This window comes from Mustelus asterias, chromosome 16 (genome assembly GCF_964213995.1).
Source record: "Mustelus asterias chromosome 16, sMusAst1.hap1.1, whole genome shotgun sequence".
In the NCBI taxonomy this organism is placed as follows: domain Eukaryota; kingdom Metazoa; phylum Chordata; class Chondrichthyes; order Carcharhiniformes; family Triakidae; genus Mustelus; species Mustelus asterias.
Window position 1 is genome coordinate 44,441,551 of NC_135816.1, and position 21,341 is coordinate 44,462,891.

At 43.3% G+C, this 21,341-nt stretch overlaps 1 protein-coding gene across 1 annotated transcript in view; it reads left to right on the forward strand.

Annotated features, from left to right (window-relative positions):
• Positions 1-4,440: 4,440 nt before the first annotated feature.
• Positions 4,441-21,341, forward strand: part of LOC144505344 (glutamate receptor ionotropic, delta-2-like) — a 393,564-nt gene continuing 376,663 nt past the window's right edge. The window contains exons 1-2 of the mRNA XM_078231464.1: positions 4,441-4,462; positions 6,982-7,137. Coding sequence (XP_078087590.1) covers positions 4,441-4,462; positions 6,982-7,137 — 178 coding nt within the window. The remainder of the gene's footprint in view (positions 4,463-6,981; positions 7,138-21,341) is intronic.

Here is a 21,341-nt window from a genome sequence, read left to right on the forward strand (position 1 = left end):
CCCATGCATCTCCTGCCCTTGTCCTTCTCTACATGGCAGAGATTGTGGGTTTGGAAAGTGCTGTCAAAGGAACCTTGGCAAGTTGCTCCAGTGAATGGTACCCCTGGCTCACTATGTGCCAGTGGTTGAGGGAATAAATGCTTAGGTTGGTGGATGTGGTGCCATTCAAATGGGCGCTCTGTCCTGGATGGTGACGAGTTTCTTGAGTGTTGTTGGAATTGCACTCATCCAATCAAGTGGAAAATATTCCATCATACTCCTGACTCATATTTTGTAGATGGCGGACAGACTTTGCAGGGGAGTTACTTGTTAAAGAAATCCCAGTTTCTGTAGCCACAGTATTTATATAGCTGATCCAGTTAAACTTCTCATCAAAAACTGGGCAAATCTGTTATGGGTAAAACAGCAGAAGACCAGTGGCAAGTGTTCAAAAGGAAACTTAAGTTGATACAAAACCAGTTTGTACATCAAAGGCAAACATTCAGCTTGCCATAACAAACATACTGATGACTAAGAGACACCATAACCTAAAAGGAAAAAGCAGCCAAAGTTGCAACAAGAATAATGAGCACAAATCCTGGTCACAAAGTGAAACAAAGTTGACAGATGGAAGAACTACAAAAAGGGAGCATGAACGGAAACTTGCAAAAGCCATTATTTTTAGAGGGTTTGACATTGTGCTCTTTCTGTCCCCATCACAGCTTGCTTTCCCACCTTTTTTGTACCATCAGTAAGTTTGGCTATAATAAACTTGATACCTTTATTTAAGGCATTGAATCGTAGACGTTTAGAGCATGGAAACAGGCCCTTCAGCACAACTTGTCCATGCCACCCAGTTGTTACCATTAAGCTAATCCCATTGCCTATGTTTGGCCCATATCTCTCTATACCAATCTTACCCATGTAACTGTCTAAATGCTTTATAAAAGACAAAATTGTACCCACCTCTAGTACTACTTCTGGAAGCTTGTTCCAGAAACTCACCACCCTCTGTGTGAAAAAATTGCCCCTCTGAATCCTTTTGTATCTCTCCCATCTCACCTTAAACCTATGCCCTCTATTTCTAGACTCCCCTACCTTTGGGAAAAGATGTTGACTATCTAGCAAGCCTCCTACACTCCAGGGGGAAAAGTCACAATCTAGACCAGTCTCTCCTAACTCAAACCATCAAGACCGGTAGCAAAAGAAAAAATGCTGGGACATTTTTCTTTTTTGATTTCAGATTCCAGCATCCGCAATAATTTGCTTTTATCCATTATTTTAAGTCCCGGTAGCATCGTAGTAAATATTTTCTGCACTCTTTCTAGTTTAATAATATCCTTTCTGTAATAGGGTGACCAGAACTGTAAACAGTATTCCAAGTGTGGCCTTTCCAATGATTGGTAGAACTTCAACAAGATGTCCCACCTCCTGCATTCAATGTTCTGACTAATGAAACCAAGCATGCCGAATGCCTTCTTTGCCATCCTGTTCACCTGTGACTCCACTTTCAAGGAGCTATGAACCTACACTCCTGGATCTTTTTGTTCTATAACTCTCCCCAACGCCCTACCATTAACTGAGTAAGTCCTGCCCTGGCTTGATCTACCAAAATGCATCACGTCACATTTATCTAAATTAAATTCTAGCTGCCATTCGTCAGCCCACTGGCCCAATTGATCAAGATCCTGTTGCAATCCTAGATAACCTTCTTCACTGTCCACTATGCCACCAATCTTGGTGTCATCTGCAAACTTACCAACCATGCCTCCTAAATTCATTAATAGATTATAGATAATTGGGGCCCAGCATTGATCCCTGTGGTACCCTCTAGGTTTGTAAACCTGAAAATGACCCATTTGTCCTGCCGCTCTGTTTCATGTGTTAACCGAACCTCTATCCATGCTAATACATAATCCCAACTCCATGAGTTTTACCTTGTTCAGTGACCTTTTATGTGACACTTCTATTGAGTGCCTTTTGGAAATCCAAATACATTACATCAATTAGTTCCCCATTAGCCATCCTGCTTGTTACGTCCTCAAAGATTTCCCTTTCATTAAACCATGTTGACTGCTTTATTGTATTATGATTTTCTATTTATCGTGATACTTTTTCCTTAGTAATGGATTTTGTTTTTTTTTCCAATAACAGATGATAGGATAACTGACCAATAGGTTCCTGTTCTCTGTCTCCCTCCTTTCTTGAATAGGAGTGTTAACTTATAACTTTCAATCTGCAGGGATCTTTCCAAAATCTCGGGCATTTTGGAAGATTACAACTAATATATCCACTATTTCTGCAGCCACTTGTTTTAAGATCCTTGGATGTAGGCTATCGGGTCCAGGGAGATTGTCAGCCTTGTAGTTTATCTGACACTTTTCCATTACTGATAGTGATTGTTTCACTTCCTCCCATTTTGCCTCTTGATTTTCTTTATTGAGATGTCGTTCATGTCATTAATCATGGTACAAAATATTTGTTCAAAGTCTGTGCTATTTTCTTATTTCCAATCCCTTAATTTTAATGTAATGTTGCAAACATTCCATAAACAAATTATCTCCCGTGCTAGTGGGGGTGTAAATGCCGGTGACTCCCATTATTTATTTAATTCCTGGCCCTGATGCTTAATTATGTCTCTAGTTTCTGTTAGTTAACTTCTGACCTCCCATTTAACTTATTTAATTCCTGTCACCATTATTATTATTTTTGGTTTCAATATTTATTTAATTGATAACACTCTAAGGATGCCTAATACCTCACCTGCTCAGCTCCAATATAACAGTTTAATTACAGTTTTCCCATGTCTCAATTTTAACATTAGCAAGGGAGATTTATGTAACAATAAAACTCTTTCCCATGGCATACAAATGTTGCAGTTCTCCCACTCACGCACTTCAGATTTCATAATTTATCATATCTTCTGACTCGTGTAAAGTCACAGAGGAACCAACTATGGAGAACAGCACTGATCATAGTACTGATTGCTGGGGCCCTCTCCTAACTGCCACCAGTCTGAGAAACATTTGTTTACTGGTTGATCTTATTGTCTGCCCTTCAGCCATCTCCACCCATACAGCTGCTGTGTTCCCTTTTATGTTAATGGCCCCTATATTTTAAACTAATACCTTGTGTGACACGATATCAAATGGTCGTCTGCAGGTCCACGTAAACTCAATTTATTGAACATCAATATTTTCCTTATTCTTTCTCAAAAAAATTATATCTGAGGAATCAGTCATGACCCCTCCATCACAAAATCATGTTGAAAATCTCCGATTGGAGATTCATTTCCTCCTAAGTAGTCACTTATTTTGCCTCCTAATTATTTGTCTATAACAAGGTCCCAGAACAACTTGAGAAGACAGGTCTATTCCTATGCTTGAGGTAAGTGATCCATGCGTGCAGAGGTGCAATAATGGTGACCACCCTAATGTGCTGGTCCTCATTGGAGGCTTCTACAGAGTGTTGAAAACATCATGGAAAGCCCACTTGCTCAGCCCTTTGGTGTGAATGAGGGGAATTGGGATATTCACTCCCTTTCCTTCCTCCCACCAACATTTTATGGGCTCTTCTCCATAGGACAACAATTACTGTACATTTCCAATCCCCAGCTGAAACTTTATTACTAATATTATACCTACCGTTGATAATTGGCAGGCCTCTCTCATTTCCTCATTGAACAAAGGTGTAAAATTTGTCATTCTCCTGCTCTTTGGAACAGTTTCTATCTCTTAACACATTTTGAAATAGCATGTTTAATCCCTTTGCTACTTTCTCGCTATTCTGAGTGTAATAACTTCAGGAAGCCAACTGGAAAGGAACAGTGTTTTATTTTATAAAGCAAAAGTTAAACCATAAGCCTGTGGTACATGTACACAAGTCCCATCTTGGATGATAGAATACTGGACCCTCTCAGAGGCCCGACTTATAAAGGACTCAGGACACAAGTACCACCTGTTTAGATAATTACCTATTACTACGGGAACTCATATTGTACGAGTCCTATTGGGAGGTCAATCATGGATTCCCCATGTAAGTCCTGGAAGTTATCACACTGAGGTGTGCAGTACTTTCTCCTGCTCTGGCAGCTCTGACTGGTCAGCCAACCAAACTGGTCGGAATTGGGGCGGTTAGGGGCAATAGGGTGGATGGAGATGCATGCATTGGCATGGAGGATATGAGGGCCCATTGGGTGTGGGTAATGGACATGGGTTGGCATGGATGGGGCATTGGGAGTGGGTGAGAGGATGTGAGGAGTGAGGGCCACAGGTTCTAACATTGCACAACACAAATGGGACAAAGTTGAGAGCAGGACTTTTAGCCACAACCATGAAGATAAAAGAAAATTACTGCGGATGCTTGAGTCTGAAACAAAAACAGAAAACGCTGGAAAATCTCAGCAGGTCTGACAGCATCTGTGGGGAGAGAGTATTGATGGTGGTCTATTAAGAGATCAGAATGTATAATTGGCAGAGCAAAGGTAAGTGTGCCAAAGGACAACCTGAAACATGTAACAGATGGCCCCAGTGGGATGGGGGGAGGGGAGACAGTGCTGAGGGAAGACAGATGGAAAGAGAGATTTAAAAAAAAATGAAGAATGAAACAATGAAAGAAATGAAAATAAATAAAACAATAAGATAAATTGATGGAAATGGGGTGATGGTGGGAGGGAGAATTCATGCTCTGCAGTTGGACTCGATGTTAAGTCCGGAAGGCGCTTAATCGGTAGCGCAGGTGCTGTTCCTCCAGTTTGCATTGGGCTTCACTGGAACACTACAACAGGCCAAGAACGGGCATGTGAACATGAGAGCAGGATGGTGTGTTAAAATGGCAAGCGACAATAAGTTCTGGCTCTTCTCGCGGACGGACCGAAGATGTCCTTCAAAGCAGCCACCCAGTCTGCGTTTGATCTCCCCGATGTAGAGTAGACCACATTGGGAGCAACGAATACTTTAGATGAGATTAAAGGAGGCATGAATGAAGCACTGCTTCATCACCCTCATTGAAAATTGCACCTTTCATAAGGCACTTTTTCCTGAACTGGGCACACTGAGCTGCGAAATGTTCCAATTCCTGCTACCCACCTCGAATGTGAAAATCAGTAATCAGAAAATCAGCAGTAATTAGGACCTGAAACACTGTTAGCTGGGTACTTAAAAGAATAATGGACAAGCCTTGACTTTTCCTCATGATTTTGGAGTACACATAATATATAAAGAGGCAAGTATAGTAATCTTTTGCACCATTTGGTTTTTCTGAATGGCGAACCAGACAACAAGATGCAGGGTGGGAGTTTTCTCCCTCTCCGCGGCATGTTTGGTGGCGGCAGTAGGTAACGTGTTGTTCACTGGCAGCAATGTCTTATGGACCTACCGTGTCAACGGGGTTTCCCCTTTACCTCCGAAAAATCCATGGCGTGATATGGAACTATAGGATCTCACCAGAGTGGAACAGCTGCAAGATTTTGGCCACTGCTTTTGTAAAGATTTTGGAGAAACAAGGCATTTTGGACAGCACCTTCCATATGTCCACATTTAACTGTGCTTGTGTGGTCACCAGATGTTGCTGCCAATTTGTACATAAATAATGCCAAACATTGTTACCTTCACCGCTGTTCCTACAGCAAAATCTGGCCCATGAACTTGTTTCAAAAATGATATAGTCTAAAAGTACATTTGATATGGAGTGATAAATACTTAAATACATTTTTTCTGATGGACAATACATGCGCGTCTTAATTACTGCTGAAATACCCTGTTGGCTGGATTTTCACATTCGAGGTGGCTGGCAGGAATGCATCTCAGGTTAAAGGAAAATAATATAAAACCCATTAACGAGAAAATGGAAATTCAGATTTCCATTCGAGAGCCAAAAATTGAGGAGTCTTTGACTTTTGCACTCTTCCGATACACCTACTGTGCTAACTAAGACATGCAATTGTATTGTTTGCACATTATTAGTGTTGAATGTCTTGTTAAAATATTGATTTCAGAAATACTTCCTTCAAATTAGTAAATGTGACAGAAAGGACTGAAGTGAAGGTGACTTCAATGAAAATAATTCATTATTGTATAGCACTGGGAATCAAACACCCTGGATTTTACGGAGATGGACTTTTGGTTTTCTACCCCCGCACTGCACCCGCCCCTCCCCTGCCTGCCAAAGGAAAGTTATGTTGCGGCTAACACACCTGAAAGAAGCCCAACCTGAAGCCATAACGCTGTCAGCAGACTAGACAAGTTCACAGTGGGACTCCCACCCTGCAGTGCACAGGAAATCCTATCCAATCTTGGCAGTGTCAGACCTCAGTAGTGGGCACTGCCAGAACTGCAAGGAGGAGCAGGAAGAGGAGCAATGGCTGCTGGAGTCCCAGATTTTATGGGCAGGGAGGGATCCAAGAGCCCAGGAAGAGAGGAGCGGAGGACCTGGTTTTGGAGGTGGCAGGTGGTGAGGAACAAAATTGAGAGGGGGGAGGATGGTTCATATCTTATTTTGGGGCGGAGGGGGGTGGTGGGGGGGGGGGGGGGGGGCGCTGTGCACATAGAGCCACTCTTCAAAAAAACAGACTGCCCATGCCAACCACGTTATGTGTTATCCTGGTCAGTTGGCTTGATAGCAAGTGAAATATAATGGGTGGGGTGCCCATATCAGCAACCTCTCCCCCCTCACTTTTCCCACCTACAGTATAATAGGGGACAAGCTTGGGTGTGAGTGGAATGGTGGTGGGTTGGACACCTCCTACATTATGTGCCTCCCCCCCACCCCCCCCCCCCCCACTCCCCCCCCCCCCACTCCCCCCCCCCCCCCTCCCCCACCACCAGTCAAAAAGATGCCCATTGGGAACAGAGAATCCTGCCCCCTGAGTTTATTTTTAACATTTTTCTAATTCATGGCACTGGTGTGGAGTTCAACAGCTTAAAACATTTCCCAATGATTACCATTCATTGTCTAAGCAGGCTGAAATCAATGGGCTAATGTCAATATGTTTCCCTTCTTCAGGCGCAATTTTTGAGGAGACCGCCAGAAAGGATGACAAAATGTTTCGATTAGCTGTGGCTGAAATGAACATGAATGAAGAAATATTGCAAAATGAGAAGATAACATTCTCTGTCAGATTTGTTGACTCCAACAACCCATTTCAAGCTGTTCAAGAGGGTAAGGCAGCGGTTTTTCAGTGATTTATCTCATTAACCTTTAGCATGGGGAGATTGTTGGAGTTTTTGTCATCTTCCTCACTGTACACATTTTAAGATTTCCTATCTCGCGAGTTTCATTTTTGATTATGAAAATCTATTCTACTAAGGCTGAAAGGTTAATTTTACGCTGGAAATGTATTAATTTTGACAGTATCATTGGGGCATTGTATGCTGATTTCCATAGTCAGAACTGTTTAATATTTCTACATTTGTGATTCAGTGAAAGATCCTTTTCAAATTGAATCAATAGCTTTGAAAGTACATAAATGAAGGAAACAATCACGAGTAATAACTTCTAGTTTTTCAAATCTTAGTTAAGAGTGAATTTTGTTTTCATTGCTGTGTGCTTTTTTTTATTACTGTCATGAAGAGCAGACATGGTTAACTGTATGTAATGGTATGTGACACATAAGCTACACTGAAAGACTGTACAATCTTTTGACATATTTGACTACACCACCCATTTCCAATACCTTTCCTCCATTGTCTGTTGAGTGGAAGAGTCTTTGTTTCCACTCTAACCTGTTAAGACATAGCAAGAGACCTTCATGCAACTGTTCCTGTACTTGCACTAGTACATCTTAGGTTTCTAAGCAGACTCCTATCCTTCAACCTCTCCTATTTCTCATCTGTATGTTCTCACTTCCTATCTGAAGATGAGATATTAGATTTCAGACACGTTGATGACCACAGCTCTACCTCACCACCAGCTTAGTTGATCCCTCCATTGAATCTGTGGTTGGACTACTTGCCCGAAGGTAGACCTTGCCTCGATTCAGGAAGATGGAAACCATTGTCTTTGTGCCTCATCACAAAATCTATTCCCCTACCACCAATTCCACCCCCCCCCCCCCCCCCCCCCCCCACCACCCCCGCCCTCCATAGCCAGTGTCTCAGGCTGAACATATATGCAATTAAAAGAAAAAGTGCTGGAAATACTCAGCAGGTTAGGCGGCATCTACGGAAAGAACAAATGTTTCAGATCATGAAAGGCCACTTGCAACAATGGCGTTTGTACGCAGTCTGTGTCAATGAGCTTCTGTGGGAAGGTTGTGAATGGCAGCCCCCACACTCAAAATATGCGTCAGACCAATTTTACCCCTGAGGTTTTAAAATGGACTGTTTGCCAAAACAATAGGCCACATACACAAAAGATGTGGGGTGGAATTCTCCCAAAAAAGTTCTAAGTGCCGATTTGCATAAAAACTGGAGTAAAATCCACTGCTTTTTTCAGCGGGATTTTCAAAATGAATCTCCCACACTCTGTGCATCACAGAGAGCCCAGTGTGAATTGCACAAAAAAGCTGGTGGAGGGGCCTATTCCCGCTTGGGTGGCTGGCAGCATAGCGCTGAGTGGGCCACTGCTCATGCACCGATCTGTCAGAGCGGAGATTGGTGCATGCGCAGTAGCCCCGCACTACTGGCCTCCCGATCGCTGGCCAGCCCCGCGACCCCACAACGCTGCCCCTCTGATCCTCCCCCACCCCTTGATTGCTGGCTTCGCAGTTGTGTCCGGGCCAGCCCTGCACCCCCTCCCGCCCTGCCTCAATCACCCCCCTCTTCCCCAGCAGTCCCAGTCTCCCGACCAACTCCCCCCCCCGCCACCCCACGCCCTCCCCCATCTGCAGTCCTGACTTCCCCCCTGCAGCCCTGACCCCGCCAGCAGGCCAACTACCCCACCCCCCCTAACCCTGATGGCCAGCGGGCTGCTCGAGCAGCGCAGTGGGGTGTGAGAATCGCTCCCGTGATGATTATAATGTTCTTCAATAGCATTATGTATCGAGCAAATGCTGTGATTTGGATTATTTGTTTGAAGCAATGAAAGAAAGGAGATTTTGTGATTTAATGGGTAGCGTCCCTGCCTCTGAGCCAGAAGCTCTGGATCCAAGTCGCACTTCAGGACTTGATGTCAGGAAGTTGCATTCATACCTTGGACAAACAGTTTGAGTAGAATTGCAAATCCTTCCAACATACACCAATGATAAGCAGTGGGAGCAAGAGAGATTTTTGATTAGCCATGTGACAGAAAGAAATTGGAGCCACTCCCATCCCTATCCATAGCTCCAGGCTTCAACATGCATGCAAAAGTGCATGTTACCACAGCAACCTGGATTTCCTGACAGGGCCAGTTGGATCTATTGGCTGGACGGATAGTGTCGATCAGATTGATGCCAACAACATGGGTGTTTATCCCTGTTCCAATTGGGATGAATTTGGGACTTGTCTTCTTCCTCTACCTGTAGTGGAGGTCATGGTTCTGTGGGCCAGACCTATCGAAGAAGAAACTATTCAAATCAGCTTATGCTTTGTTCTGTCATTTTAAAGAACTGTTTACTCAAGGTGGATGTAATCAAGATTAGTTCTAAACAACTTTAAATGAAGAGCCCAAATCATTGTATTCTGCATCTGTTTCCTTTCCTTAATATTTTTGGTCAGTAAAGGGAAATTGAGCACATTTTTTTCACCAAGTTTCTTTATCACAATCGAACAATTGCTATTATAAGTGGCTAAATCTCCTCTAAAATCGCTTAAGCAGCATTCCTTAACCCCAGAAGAATATCCATTATAATGTCATGCTGATATTCCTATTTATCACTCTAACCATTTGGATTTTTTTTCTATGTGAAAGTACAACTTAGTGCTCGATTATGAATCTTTTTATGCTGTGGATGTTGTTCCTAAGATGAACTGGAGGCACTTTTTCCTTAAATATTTAGTTGGCCATAGGAATTTGCAATAAGCAAAATTGCCAGCCAATACAACAGTTCAGTCTAATGGTTTTGCGCTGTTCAACAGACACTTAATTGTGCATTTATTTTTCTTAATACTCTCGTTTTTTTACATGAAGTAAAAGTCGCCATAATTTCACAGCAATATGAAGATTTAGACTGTTGTGTTTACAATGTAATGCAAATGAAACGTTGATGATTCAAAAACAGTTGTTACTTTTCAGAATATCAGAAAATTGCCCAGTCCTTTCCACAAAAAGGAGGACATATCCAATCCAACCAATGACGACCCCATCAGTCCACTCTTGATCACTAGTATAGCAATGAAAGGTATCATTTACAATCCATCAAATGGCACTTAGTCACCAACAACCTGCTCATCGATGCTCAGCTTGGGTTCCAGAAAAAACAGTGGAATTGACACCTTTTTACAGCCTTTGGGCAAAAGAGCTGAATTCCAGAGGTAACTGCCTTTGACATCAAGGCAATATTTGACTGGCTGTGGCATTCAGGAACCCGAGTTAAATTGAAGTTACTGGGAATCGAGGAAGCTCGAGGAAGCTCGGAGGTGACGATCACAAAGGGTCACGGGCTCAAGGTGAGAGGGGCGAGGTATAACTCAGATATCAGAGGGACATTTTTTACACAGAGAGTGGTGAAGGCCTGGAATGCGCTGCCAAGTAGGATGGTGGAGGCAGACACGCTGGCATCGTTTAAGACTTACCTGGATAGTCACATGAGCAGTCTAGGAATGAAGGGATACAAACGAATGGTCTAGTTGGACCAATGAGCGGCATAGGCTTGGAGGGCTGAAGGGCCTGTTTCCTGTGCTGTACTGTTCTTTGTTCTTTGTTCTTACTGGGCACAGAACCGAATGTGATCATGGTTGTTGGAGACTAGTCATCTCAGTTAGTATTGGGGGAGTTCCTCAGAGTGGTTTCCTAAGCCGAACCATTTTCAGCTGCTTCATCAATGACCTTGCCTCCCTTAAAGGTGTTCACTAATGATTGCACAGTGTTCAGTACCATTCATGGCTTCTTAGGTATTGAAGCAGTCTGTGTCCCCATGGAGCAAGACCTAAGTGACATTTCGGCTTGGCAAAGACTTGAACAACATTAAATGCCAGCTAACATTGTTACCATGCAAGTACCAGTCTCCAATGACCATCTCCAACGAGATGGAATCTGAACTTTACCACTTTAAATGACATTCGCATTTCTGAATTTTAAAAAAATCTTCATTGGATGTGGCATCAATGGCTAAACTAGAATCTGTTGCACATTCCTAATTGCCCTTGAGTTGCATGACTTGCTCGGCCATTTCAGAGGACAGTTAAGAATCAACCCCATTGCTATGGTCTGGAGTCACATATTTAACAGTCCAGGTAAGGATGGCAAATTTCCTTCCCTCAAGGGCATCAATGAGCTAAATAGCTTTATTAGATATCATTACTGAGACTAGCTTTCAATTCCAGATTTTATTAATTGAATTTAAATTCCACCAGCTGTCATGTTGGGATTTGAACCAGTATCCCAGAGCCTTGACTTCTGGATTAATAGTCCAATGGCACTAACATTATGCCACCATCTCATCTCCCCTTAAATCCCATTGAACTCCTGACATTAACAACTTTGGGGTCACCATTGACCAGAAATCTAACTTGACCAGTTACATAAATACTTTGGCTACCAGAATAGGCCAGAATTTGGGTATTCTGCAGCAAGTAACCCATCTCCTGATTCACCAAAGCTTCTCTACTATCTATGAGGCACAAAGTAAGAGCATGATGGAATACTTTCCACTTACCTGAAAGCCCCTCCAACAACATAAGATGCTCAACACCACTCAGGACAAAACATTTCATTTGACTGGAACCCTAAGCACCATATTTAACATTCACTCTCTCCATCACTGGTGCACTATGGCTACGCAGTGCACGACCTAAAAGAGGCACTGCAACAATTCACCTCGGCTTTTTTACAGCATGTGCTAAACCTGCAATCTCTATCACCTAAAACAACAAGGGCAGAAATGGGGAATGTGTGCACCAACACTTTCAAGTTCTCCTCCAAGTTGCACAGCATCCTAACTTAGAAGTATATTGCCGTGCATTCATTGACGCTGGGTCAGAATCCCTGAACCCTCTACCTAATAGTCCTGTGGTATCTCAATACAGCACAGACTGCAGCGATTTAAGCAGGTAGCTCACCACCACATTATCACTGGCAAATATGGATCGGCAGTAAATGTTTGGGTCAATGCACCTAACCAGCACGTCTTTCAGACTGTGGGAGGAAACCGGGGCACCCGGAGGAAACCCACGGGGGGAACGTGCAAACTCCACACAGACAGTGACCCAAGCCGGGAATTGAACCTGGGACCCTAGCACTGTGAGGCAGCAGTGCTAACCACTGTACCACCATGCTAATTGCAGAACCTTTTATTTCTTTTTATTATCGCTACGTTGTCTGTGAAATAGCAGAACATATAATCTTTTCTCCATTATGCTTCCGGCTACTGTATCACTGCTGCTGGATGCATGTTTCTCTTGAGCTTTAGCTTGCATCTATACCTTTCAATATTTTAAAGATCTGTATCATGTCTCCCTACAGTGCAATTTTCTGTCTCAGTAGCTTTTATTTAGAAAAATCCCAACGCCAGTGAAAATGCTTGTTTTTGATTTCTGTTTTTTGCTTCCATTCCATCTGCGGTGAACACACTACCACTGCATGTATAGTAGTCTCCATGCAATTTTGATGATGCAAGCCTGGGAAATAAAATCATAGCCCAGTATGGTTTGCAATGTCCTCAGATTTTGACAATATAAGTTTTAGTTTGTCTGGTTCCCCAGCTGACTATGCATTTACTATATTTCAAATGGGGAAAGTGACTGGCAAAGAAAAAGCTCATTTAGAACTGATTTAATCTTCCAGAGACCGAGACCTTCAGTCTGAAACGAGTAGGAACCTCATGAATATATTCAAATTATGTTCAAGTGACACAATTACCAGTTGCCAATGTTACCATTTGACTTTCACCACTTCCATAGAAGCAAAATATTGTGGATGCTGGTAGCTGAAACAAAAACAGAAAATGCTGGAAACTCTCAGCAGGTCTGACAGCATCTGTGGAGAGAGAATGGAGCCAAGGTTTCGAGGTTGGATGACCCTTCATCAGAGCTGGTGAAGGGTCATCCAGACTCGAAACGTTTGCTCCATTTTCTCTCCACAGATGCTGTCAGACGGCCAGCCTCGATCAACCCTTTCCCCTCTCTGTCACTGATCCAAAGAGCAGAGTGGCCCCCACCCCCATTGATCTCCCACCCCCCCAGAAGCCATATCCCCCTCTGGCCCCACCCACTTGGCACTGCCCAGTGCCTGATGGGCAATGCCAAGGTGTTCCCTGAGCATTGCAACTTTGCCCCTTGGATAGTGCCAGGGGTCAGGCTGGCACTGTCAAGTTGGCAATGCTGATGGGGTACCCCCCCCCCCCCCTTACCCCCGACCTCCTGGGGGGGGGCCTCCATGGACTGTCTTCACTCCATTGGGGCCGGGTTGCCAGCTCCCCGCTAGTGGGGAAGTGTTGTAAACCCCACTGGAGTGAAACGCTCCTGGCGGGGATGGGGGAGAGGCTATCAGGCCCAGAGACTTCAGTCCCGGGCCAGCTAATAAGATGTAAATTGCAATTTATAATTTATTCAGCTCCATGCTGATTTCTGGCACGGAGCTGACGACGCCGGAAATCCGGCAGCTGGAGATGCGCTGAGGCCATGGCGTCCAGCGGGAAGCCCACTAAATGGCCTCCGCTGATGTCTCCTGGCCCGCAGCGCAACTGAGAGAATCACCCCCTACATTTTAAAAATGAAAGGGTATAGAATTTAACATTAGGTAACAACAGCTTTAATCTTTTATCATCAGCTCCTTACCAAATTCACAATATACATCCCTTGTGATTCTGACCATGATAAATCCACTCTTCTTGACATGTCAACAGCCTTTGATTCATAGACCACATCCTCCCGAGATGTTAGAATGTAACTGGTGATAACTCTGCATTGGATGTAATGTGACCAATGGTAACAAGCTGTAAGGGTCAGCTGACCCAGTAAACCATGAAACCAAATACAGAATGATGTGATGGTCAGCTGACCAGCTGACTCACTATAAATAAGAACCTGATGAGAATTATGAGGAACTTGGAGTGGCCCAGGACGAGGCCCCAAGTTTGGAGTAATGAAGATTCTTTATTAAACCCTTTCTTTGATTTATATGTTGGAGTAAGTTTTGTTATATTTTTAGTGTCTGCATTTGAAGAGTTCCTTCCGAATAAACATTAGACACTGCTGCTTGGCCAGTCAATTGGGTGGGACTGCCCTATCCTGATTCCATTCTTAGCAATCCCTCACCATTGCATCTGGTGTCCCCCTGAGGATCTATCCTTGGCCTCCACTATTCCTCATATAGATGCTCCACAACATGATCTGAAAATGTTTTTTAATGTCTGCTGATGATATTCAGCTTTATGTCATCACTGCCTCTCCAATCATTCCACTTGTCTTGTCAAAACTGCGTGACCAAATCCTAATAAATTTCCTTCAATTAAATATTGGTAAACCAAAGCCGCTCTCTTCTGTGCCCACTACAAACTCTGCTCCTCTGCCACCCAATCGATCCCACCTCCATCTCTTATAACCATATAGCTCATTCCTCACCCTGCCAATCCCACACCAGCCTTCTGTGCACCCTTTCTTTTATTTTGCACCAGCAAAGGCATTTATGCCTTTTGCTTAGCCTCTATGCTCTGGCTTGCTAAATCTGTTCACTTCTCTCTTCTGTTAAGACATGTCTTAAATAGCAAAGGTCACTTCTCTTGCTATCCCCATGTTAAAAGTGATGTTGGGTTTGAATCTTGTTGTAGCTCCTCTCATAGCTATTGAACCATTGGGGAATTCGACATTGCAGCTGCTTATGGGTTTCCGGCTATAAGAATTAAATTCTGAGAAACAGAGGAGCAAATAGAGCTGCAAGTGAAATAAAAGCAGATCAATGGCGACTGCTTTCTCAAAGGCCCCAAGCAATAGACTTGCAGTTATTTTGGAGAGCAGAACACAAAGCAGTCCTTATTTCTCTCGGGAGGTTGTGGTTGAGTTGTGTTGCATCCTGCAGCAAAACCTGCAACCACTTGCCAATTAATCAAAACTGCCTGTTTTGGTCAATTGCTCTGAAGCCCTGAATGACTGACTGCCTCTCGTTTCTTCCAGACAAGATACAAGTTACATCAGTCGTTGTGCAGTTCATGTTTGTATTAAGCCAGTGACTGCTGCAATGTATGTTGGAGAAAGCACATTCATCACTTACCTCATGAATATCTGGAAGAATATATCTGTGTGGATTGCGCACTTTGAAGGATTCCTCCAAGTATTAGATGCCATTGACTGCACCACATTCCCCTGTGGGTTTCTTCTCCGCAATGTAACCACCTTTTCGAATCACAGGGGTTTCTGTTCTCTTAACATGCAACTGGAGTGTCATTGCCAGCAGCTGATCACATAGATTCCAGAATAAGGGTTCCGACCTACCATGATTTTAGATTGTATCAATTTCTCTTTTCCTCTGTGCCCCTCATCACCCTTTCCCCACTGTCACTACACAATTGATGTGGAGATCCACATCATGACTACCATCGACACCGCAAACTGCCGGCTCCAAGTGGAGAGGATCTCCAAGAAGATCGCGCATATCGACACACGGCATCTCCACATCATGACTACCATCGACGCCGCAAACTGCCGGCTCCAAGTGGAGAGGATCTCCAAGAAGATATCGACACTACATAATTGCCCATCAAGGAGGCTGTTAAAGGCTGGCTGTGTGAGTCATAGTCCAGGGCTGGCCTCTGAAAATCTCAAAGCCCTCTGAGAATACATCTGACTCGAACAGTTTTCTGTAGCTCCATGATGTTGCTTCCCTGTTTTGGCAATAGGAAATAAAAACCTTCCTTTTTAAGCTGCTGCAAACACTTGAATCTGCAGCAGCATCTGCTTTCACATCTTGTAATCACCTGTGGGAAGCGCTTCACACTGACAGGTAAATGAGAGATGAAAGAAAGTATGATGGGTCTCCAACTAACTTCTCCAGGCAGTCATCACTCTCGCCTTGCCTGCATTCTGCAGATTTTGAGATGGAAATTGATCCATAACTAAAATACTGAAGTGAGGAAATAAGTGGAATATTTTCCTAATCATTTTGAGTCGCTTTGGTTTTTTATTATGGAATTTTCTGAAGTCATATCACTCACACGCACACACACACGTGTGACATTTGTCATTTTGTGGAGTTGTTGAAATAGTTTGAGGTTTGATAGAAGGGAAGATCAATGCCGATGATTTTTCAAACCTTCTGCAGATTCTGTTTTCCAGCACTTGGGAAATTTTTAAAATTAAATTTTGAAGCCTGTTTTAGAAAAGGTGGATATTAGTGCTACATGCTTCAAGTCAAGATGTAATCAGAAAGTGAAGCCACTGGGGCCAATCTTACCAGAATTTGGCAAAGTGTTGGTTCCGGTGAAAAAAGATGAAGTGAATCCTGCTGATGGCTCCGCTAACAGTGATGCAAACACCTCACTAGCTCTACCTACCAACTTTGTTTGAATCAATAATAACCACATGGTCTGTGGCCATTTCATTTATTTAGCTCCTTTCTCAAATGAGAGGTAAAAGGCTTCTACATCTTTCTCATCAACTCTTAGCAGCGCTTGGACATATTTAAAAGGATCCCCACCAGGCCTTTGACTATGATGCTTTCGCACTTCCTCACTGTCCTCATCACTACTCTCAACTTTTCCTTTTACCTCCGCCCTTTTAAATTGATGTGCAATTTTTATTTCCAGTTTCCAAAGTTCGAATTCTCTCTCTTTTTCCCTTTCCTCTCTCTCTTTTTTGTTCCGCCAGGGCTTTTCTTTCTCTTTTTCTACTGTTTTTAATCAAAATTCAAACTCTTTCATTTCCTTTTCATGTTCAAGCTGCTGTAATTCTTTTGCCCTTTGTTCCTCTCTTTCTCTTGCTATTTCTGCTGCAATTGCCTCCCTTTCTCTTGCTTTTTCTGCTGCAATGGCCTCCCTTTCTCTGGCTTTTGCTACTCTCTCTCTTTCATTTGCTTCTACTTTAAGCTGAATTCTAGCCATTTCCAATGATTCTGACTATATTTCTGGCAATTTTAAATGCTGAGTTATCAGCACAATGATCTCTGCCTTCCTCGCCCCTTCAGGTAATGTCAACTGCAGTCTTTTTTGCCAATTTCAAAAACTTTGTTTTAACCACTTTTTGTAAACCACTCTGAGTAACTTCTTCCGCCCCCAGGAAACTTTTTGCCACTGAAAGAGCCATTATTCCACAAGGCATTCCCTATTTAAACTGAATGCAACACCTGAAAAGAAAACACAAATATACTCACCATTCATTGCCTTTGAGTCCCATAATCCCAAACCAAACAAGGAGTATAGATTTAATCCCAGATGAGCCCCCAGTTGTTAAGACTTAGGCCAGAAACTCCAAGGTGTTTTATGAAGTTCGCCTAGAACCTAAAGTTTTACATTTGAATTTGACACGGCTGAGCATAAGGTGTACCACTCTAAGTATGATTTAAGTGACCCACTATAAAGCTTTTATCAAACAAAGTTTATTTAAGAACACAGTTAAAACATAACAAAAATAAATTAGCATAACATCTACCAATTACAAGATTTAAACATAGCACAGAATAAACCTTAACAGCTAGCTATCTATGTTGTTCCAAGTCATACACCATCCAACACATACACACCCGTCTTTCGGCTTGGCACAGAAATAAGTATGCTCAAGTGATGCTGGGTTTTCAGTTTTTAACACCTGCAGTGAATTGGCCCTTTGAATGTTGGATCAATTCTCTGAGGCTTCCCAGTCCTGAAACTTTCAGAAAACCACTGGAGAGAGAGAAAGATACAGAGACACTGCCTTCTTCCACCAGCTTCTAACATCAACTGAGAAAATGAAACTAAAAATGGGATTTTTCTGTGGAAACAAAAAACTTTCCCCAGGCATATCACCTGCCCTGTTAATCATCCCCAAATCAAGCTCCACTCAGCAATCCCCAAAGGACCACAACGCCCCAGAACACTGCATTAGTCCAGATTAAAATCGACATGATATCAATTATACTGCCTCAGCATCAATAAAGGACACCGGTCACAGACATCACGGTGCCGACAACTTCCAGGGCCTGCTGGAAACAGCCTGCAAAGAAACATGATTAAAAGACATTTTTTAAAGGCACAGTGTCAGCATGTGTGACCATGGAAGATATTAGCTTCTTGTATTTAAAACAACACTAAATTGAAGGTTTCTTGTTTGAAACCAAAATATTTTGAAATAGTTCATCAATATCTGGTGGAAAGGTGTGCAGGAAAATCAGGTAGCGAGCCGATGCCTTTATGAAAAATGCTCAAGTGAGGCACACAAAGAAGTCTGCAAGTATGTTGGTAGATTGGCTCTTAGAGTTGAATTGTCCTTGGGAAGGGAATTAATATGCTCAGTAAAGAGAAATATTACACACCTATAAAGGGAGCTACAACAAATCCTCTAAAAAGGATGGAGCACATGCTGGCAAGACACTGTGGAATGGACATAATCATTCACCTCGAATTTGCAGTCCGTGACTAAACGCCATTGTTCACTACTACCCACCAAGATCTAGCAGCAATCTCTTTGCTGCAGATGTCCCTTTTATCACCAGCAGTTTAAATCTCCAGCCATCTACCAGCACTGATGTCAGAAAGCAGTTTGGCTCACACTGAAGTATTTTCAAAGAAAGAAAATCAGAAAGTTAACAGCACAGAATACTTTCATCTTTTAATTACAATTTTCAGATAGTGAATCCAACGATTACAACTGGGTTAAGGTAAAAGTTAAGATATCGAACAAAACTTAAAAATATGATATGTTTTCATCATGATTAAGAAATTGGATATTTTGTAAATATAGAATTAGCTTTTCATGGTTAGTGAGAGTTTTCATTTTAGTATGCCATTAAGAAGCCTCATTCAATAAGACATAACTTCTTTTGAACGTTTTTACAGCAAGACTAGCAATAAGAAAGTGGTTGTTAGTGAATTGACTGATTGCTTAGGGATTTCACCTAGAACTTCCTCAATAGCACACCCTCTGAAGAAGCTCTGTATCACTGACAGCAAGCTCTGTATTTCCATTTTATTCTACATATGTGCAGACTCCTGATATTGCTGTCAGTTTCAGCAGTGTAATGGTGAGAGTGAAGATGACAGTTCCACCCTCATTAGTACCACAAAATTTGGGCCAGTGTTTCTGACTAAAATCACTTCATCGCTGCAATGTAATGCAATGTCCTCTTATTGTTATAGGCACATTTCTGTTTCACTGGTACCTGTCCATCATAAGTGGAGAGTACATCGGTTTTGCAAATATTTGTGTAGTTACATCTGATTTGATATATTCACTGTACATATTCTGATCAACATCTGTGGTATCACTATTTTTAGTGTGTCTGTCTATACTGATATTTGCTTCAAGCAGCGATACTGATGACTTGCTGCATGGATGTTTGTGGTTTCCACTTGTTTTCTGAAGTGAAAAGATGGAATGTCATGGGAACTATTTTCATGTCACGACAGCTGCTTTTGAATATAAAAATGAATTCTGTGGATAAAAATAGCACAGGATGTGTAATCTGCTCATTCATCTTTTCAAGGAACCTTATTCTGATCATCTCGAGCTCCTGGCAAAATAGGTGGGAGTCTGAAGTAAAATATGGTAATCAGGATTAGATGATGCTTGGTTCTCCAACATCTGATTTAACTCTGCTTGAGTTGCTGCTGCCAACTCCTCAACCTCCCCGCAAGATGTGGGTGGTACTATTCAGGAGGTAGCCATTTCCAACAATATTTAAAGAGATCTTCAACTATCCTTCTGTAAAACTGAAGAAAAATGTAGAAAATATTTTTCTTGTACAAGTGTTTTTTTTTGCTCAGACTGCCTTGGAAGACTTCTAAGTGATTGTGGATCCTGGGAAAAGTCCTGAGCTCTTGAATAGTCCCTGGCATCACACTTATTTCTTCATGTGCACCCTTCATGGACTTCCATCCTGGTAAGAAGAAGAATATGGACGCAACAAAGAGAGGAGCAAGCAGAGTCTAAGCCGTAATGCACCAGGAGATGTGCACGCATGAATTCTTATCGCAACAGGGTTCATGACAACATTGTTATAGGTACCTGAGAGGTTGCAACAAAATCTGTAGCCAGTTGTCTCAGCCAACAGTTAAGGTCACTGAAATGCTTTGTCTCTGACTCCTTCCCGATGGTTCAGGGATATCTCCAACCTCAGTGAGGTAACTGATGCCTTCTCTGCTGGAGTAATTACTTTTTATCACTTTCCCCATAAAAGGAAAACCATGTTTGACAAATATGTTGAAGTATTTGAGGTTGTAACTAGCAGGACAGGTAGACAAAGGGGAGCAGGTAGACATGGGGGGGAATTTTACCATTTTGAGTCGAAGGGCCTGATTTTACCAAAACTTCGCGCCCGTTTTCGGGCACGAAATCACGGTAAAGTTGGGCGTCGGGCCTTTAACGCGATCTGCACCCGAATCCGAGCAGATCGCGCATTTACCAACACCCGATTCGGGTGTGGGTCCGGCCCACACCCGAATCGGGCGGCTTGACAATTTAAACGCATTTGCATGTATTTAAATCGACTTAATGAACCACGCGCCCAAATCTACCGCCAAATCCCACTTTACCGTCTTCTGGCCCGATCCGCGTCCGCACTGTTACCGACCGGCAAAATAAAAGTCTGAAGTCGTCGCTGCAGCTTCCAAAGAGCGGGGTCAGAGACTGCAACGGCTCTCTGACCCAGGTCATCCTCTGGTCGGGGCGGGAGGGGGGTGGCAGTAGGGGAGGGGGTGTGACGTCTCATCCTCTGGGGGGGGGGGGGAGGGAGGGGGGGGTGTGACGGATCATCTCCTGGGGGAGGGGGGAGGAGAGGGGGTGTGACGTCTCATCCTCTGGTTGGGGGGGGGGAGGAGAGGGGGTGTGATGTCTCATCCCCTGGGGGGGGGAGGGGGGGGGGCGGCGGGAGGGGAGGGGGGGTGCAGCATCTCATCCTCTGGTCAGGGGGGGTTCCGCTGCCAGTCTGCGGCCGATGCCTCTTGCCGGAGTGGACGTGCGGCCCTGCCATCCATGAAACCTTCAGGATGAAACAATTCCTTGCTAAGAAGATGAAGCAGAACCGGCCGATTCCACAGTGGATCCGTATGAAAACCGGCAAAAAGATCAGTACAAGTCCAAGAGGAGACACTGGAGAAGGACCAAGCTGGGCCTGTAAAGGGATACACCATCACTGGTACACTACCAGCCACAGCCATCTCT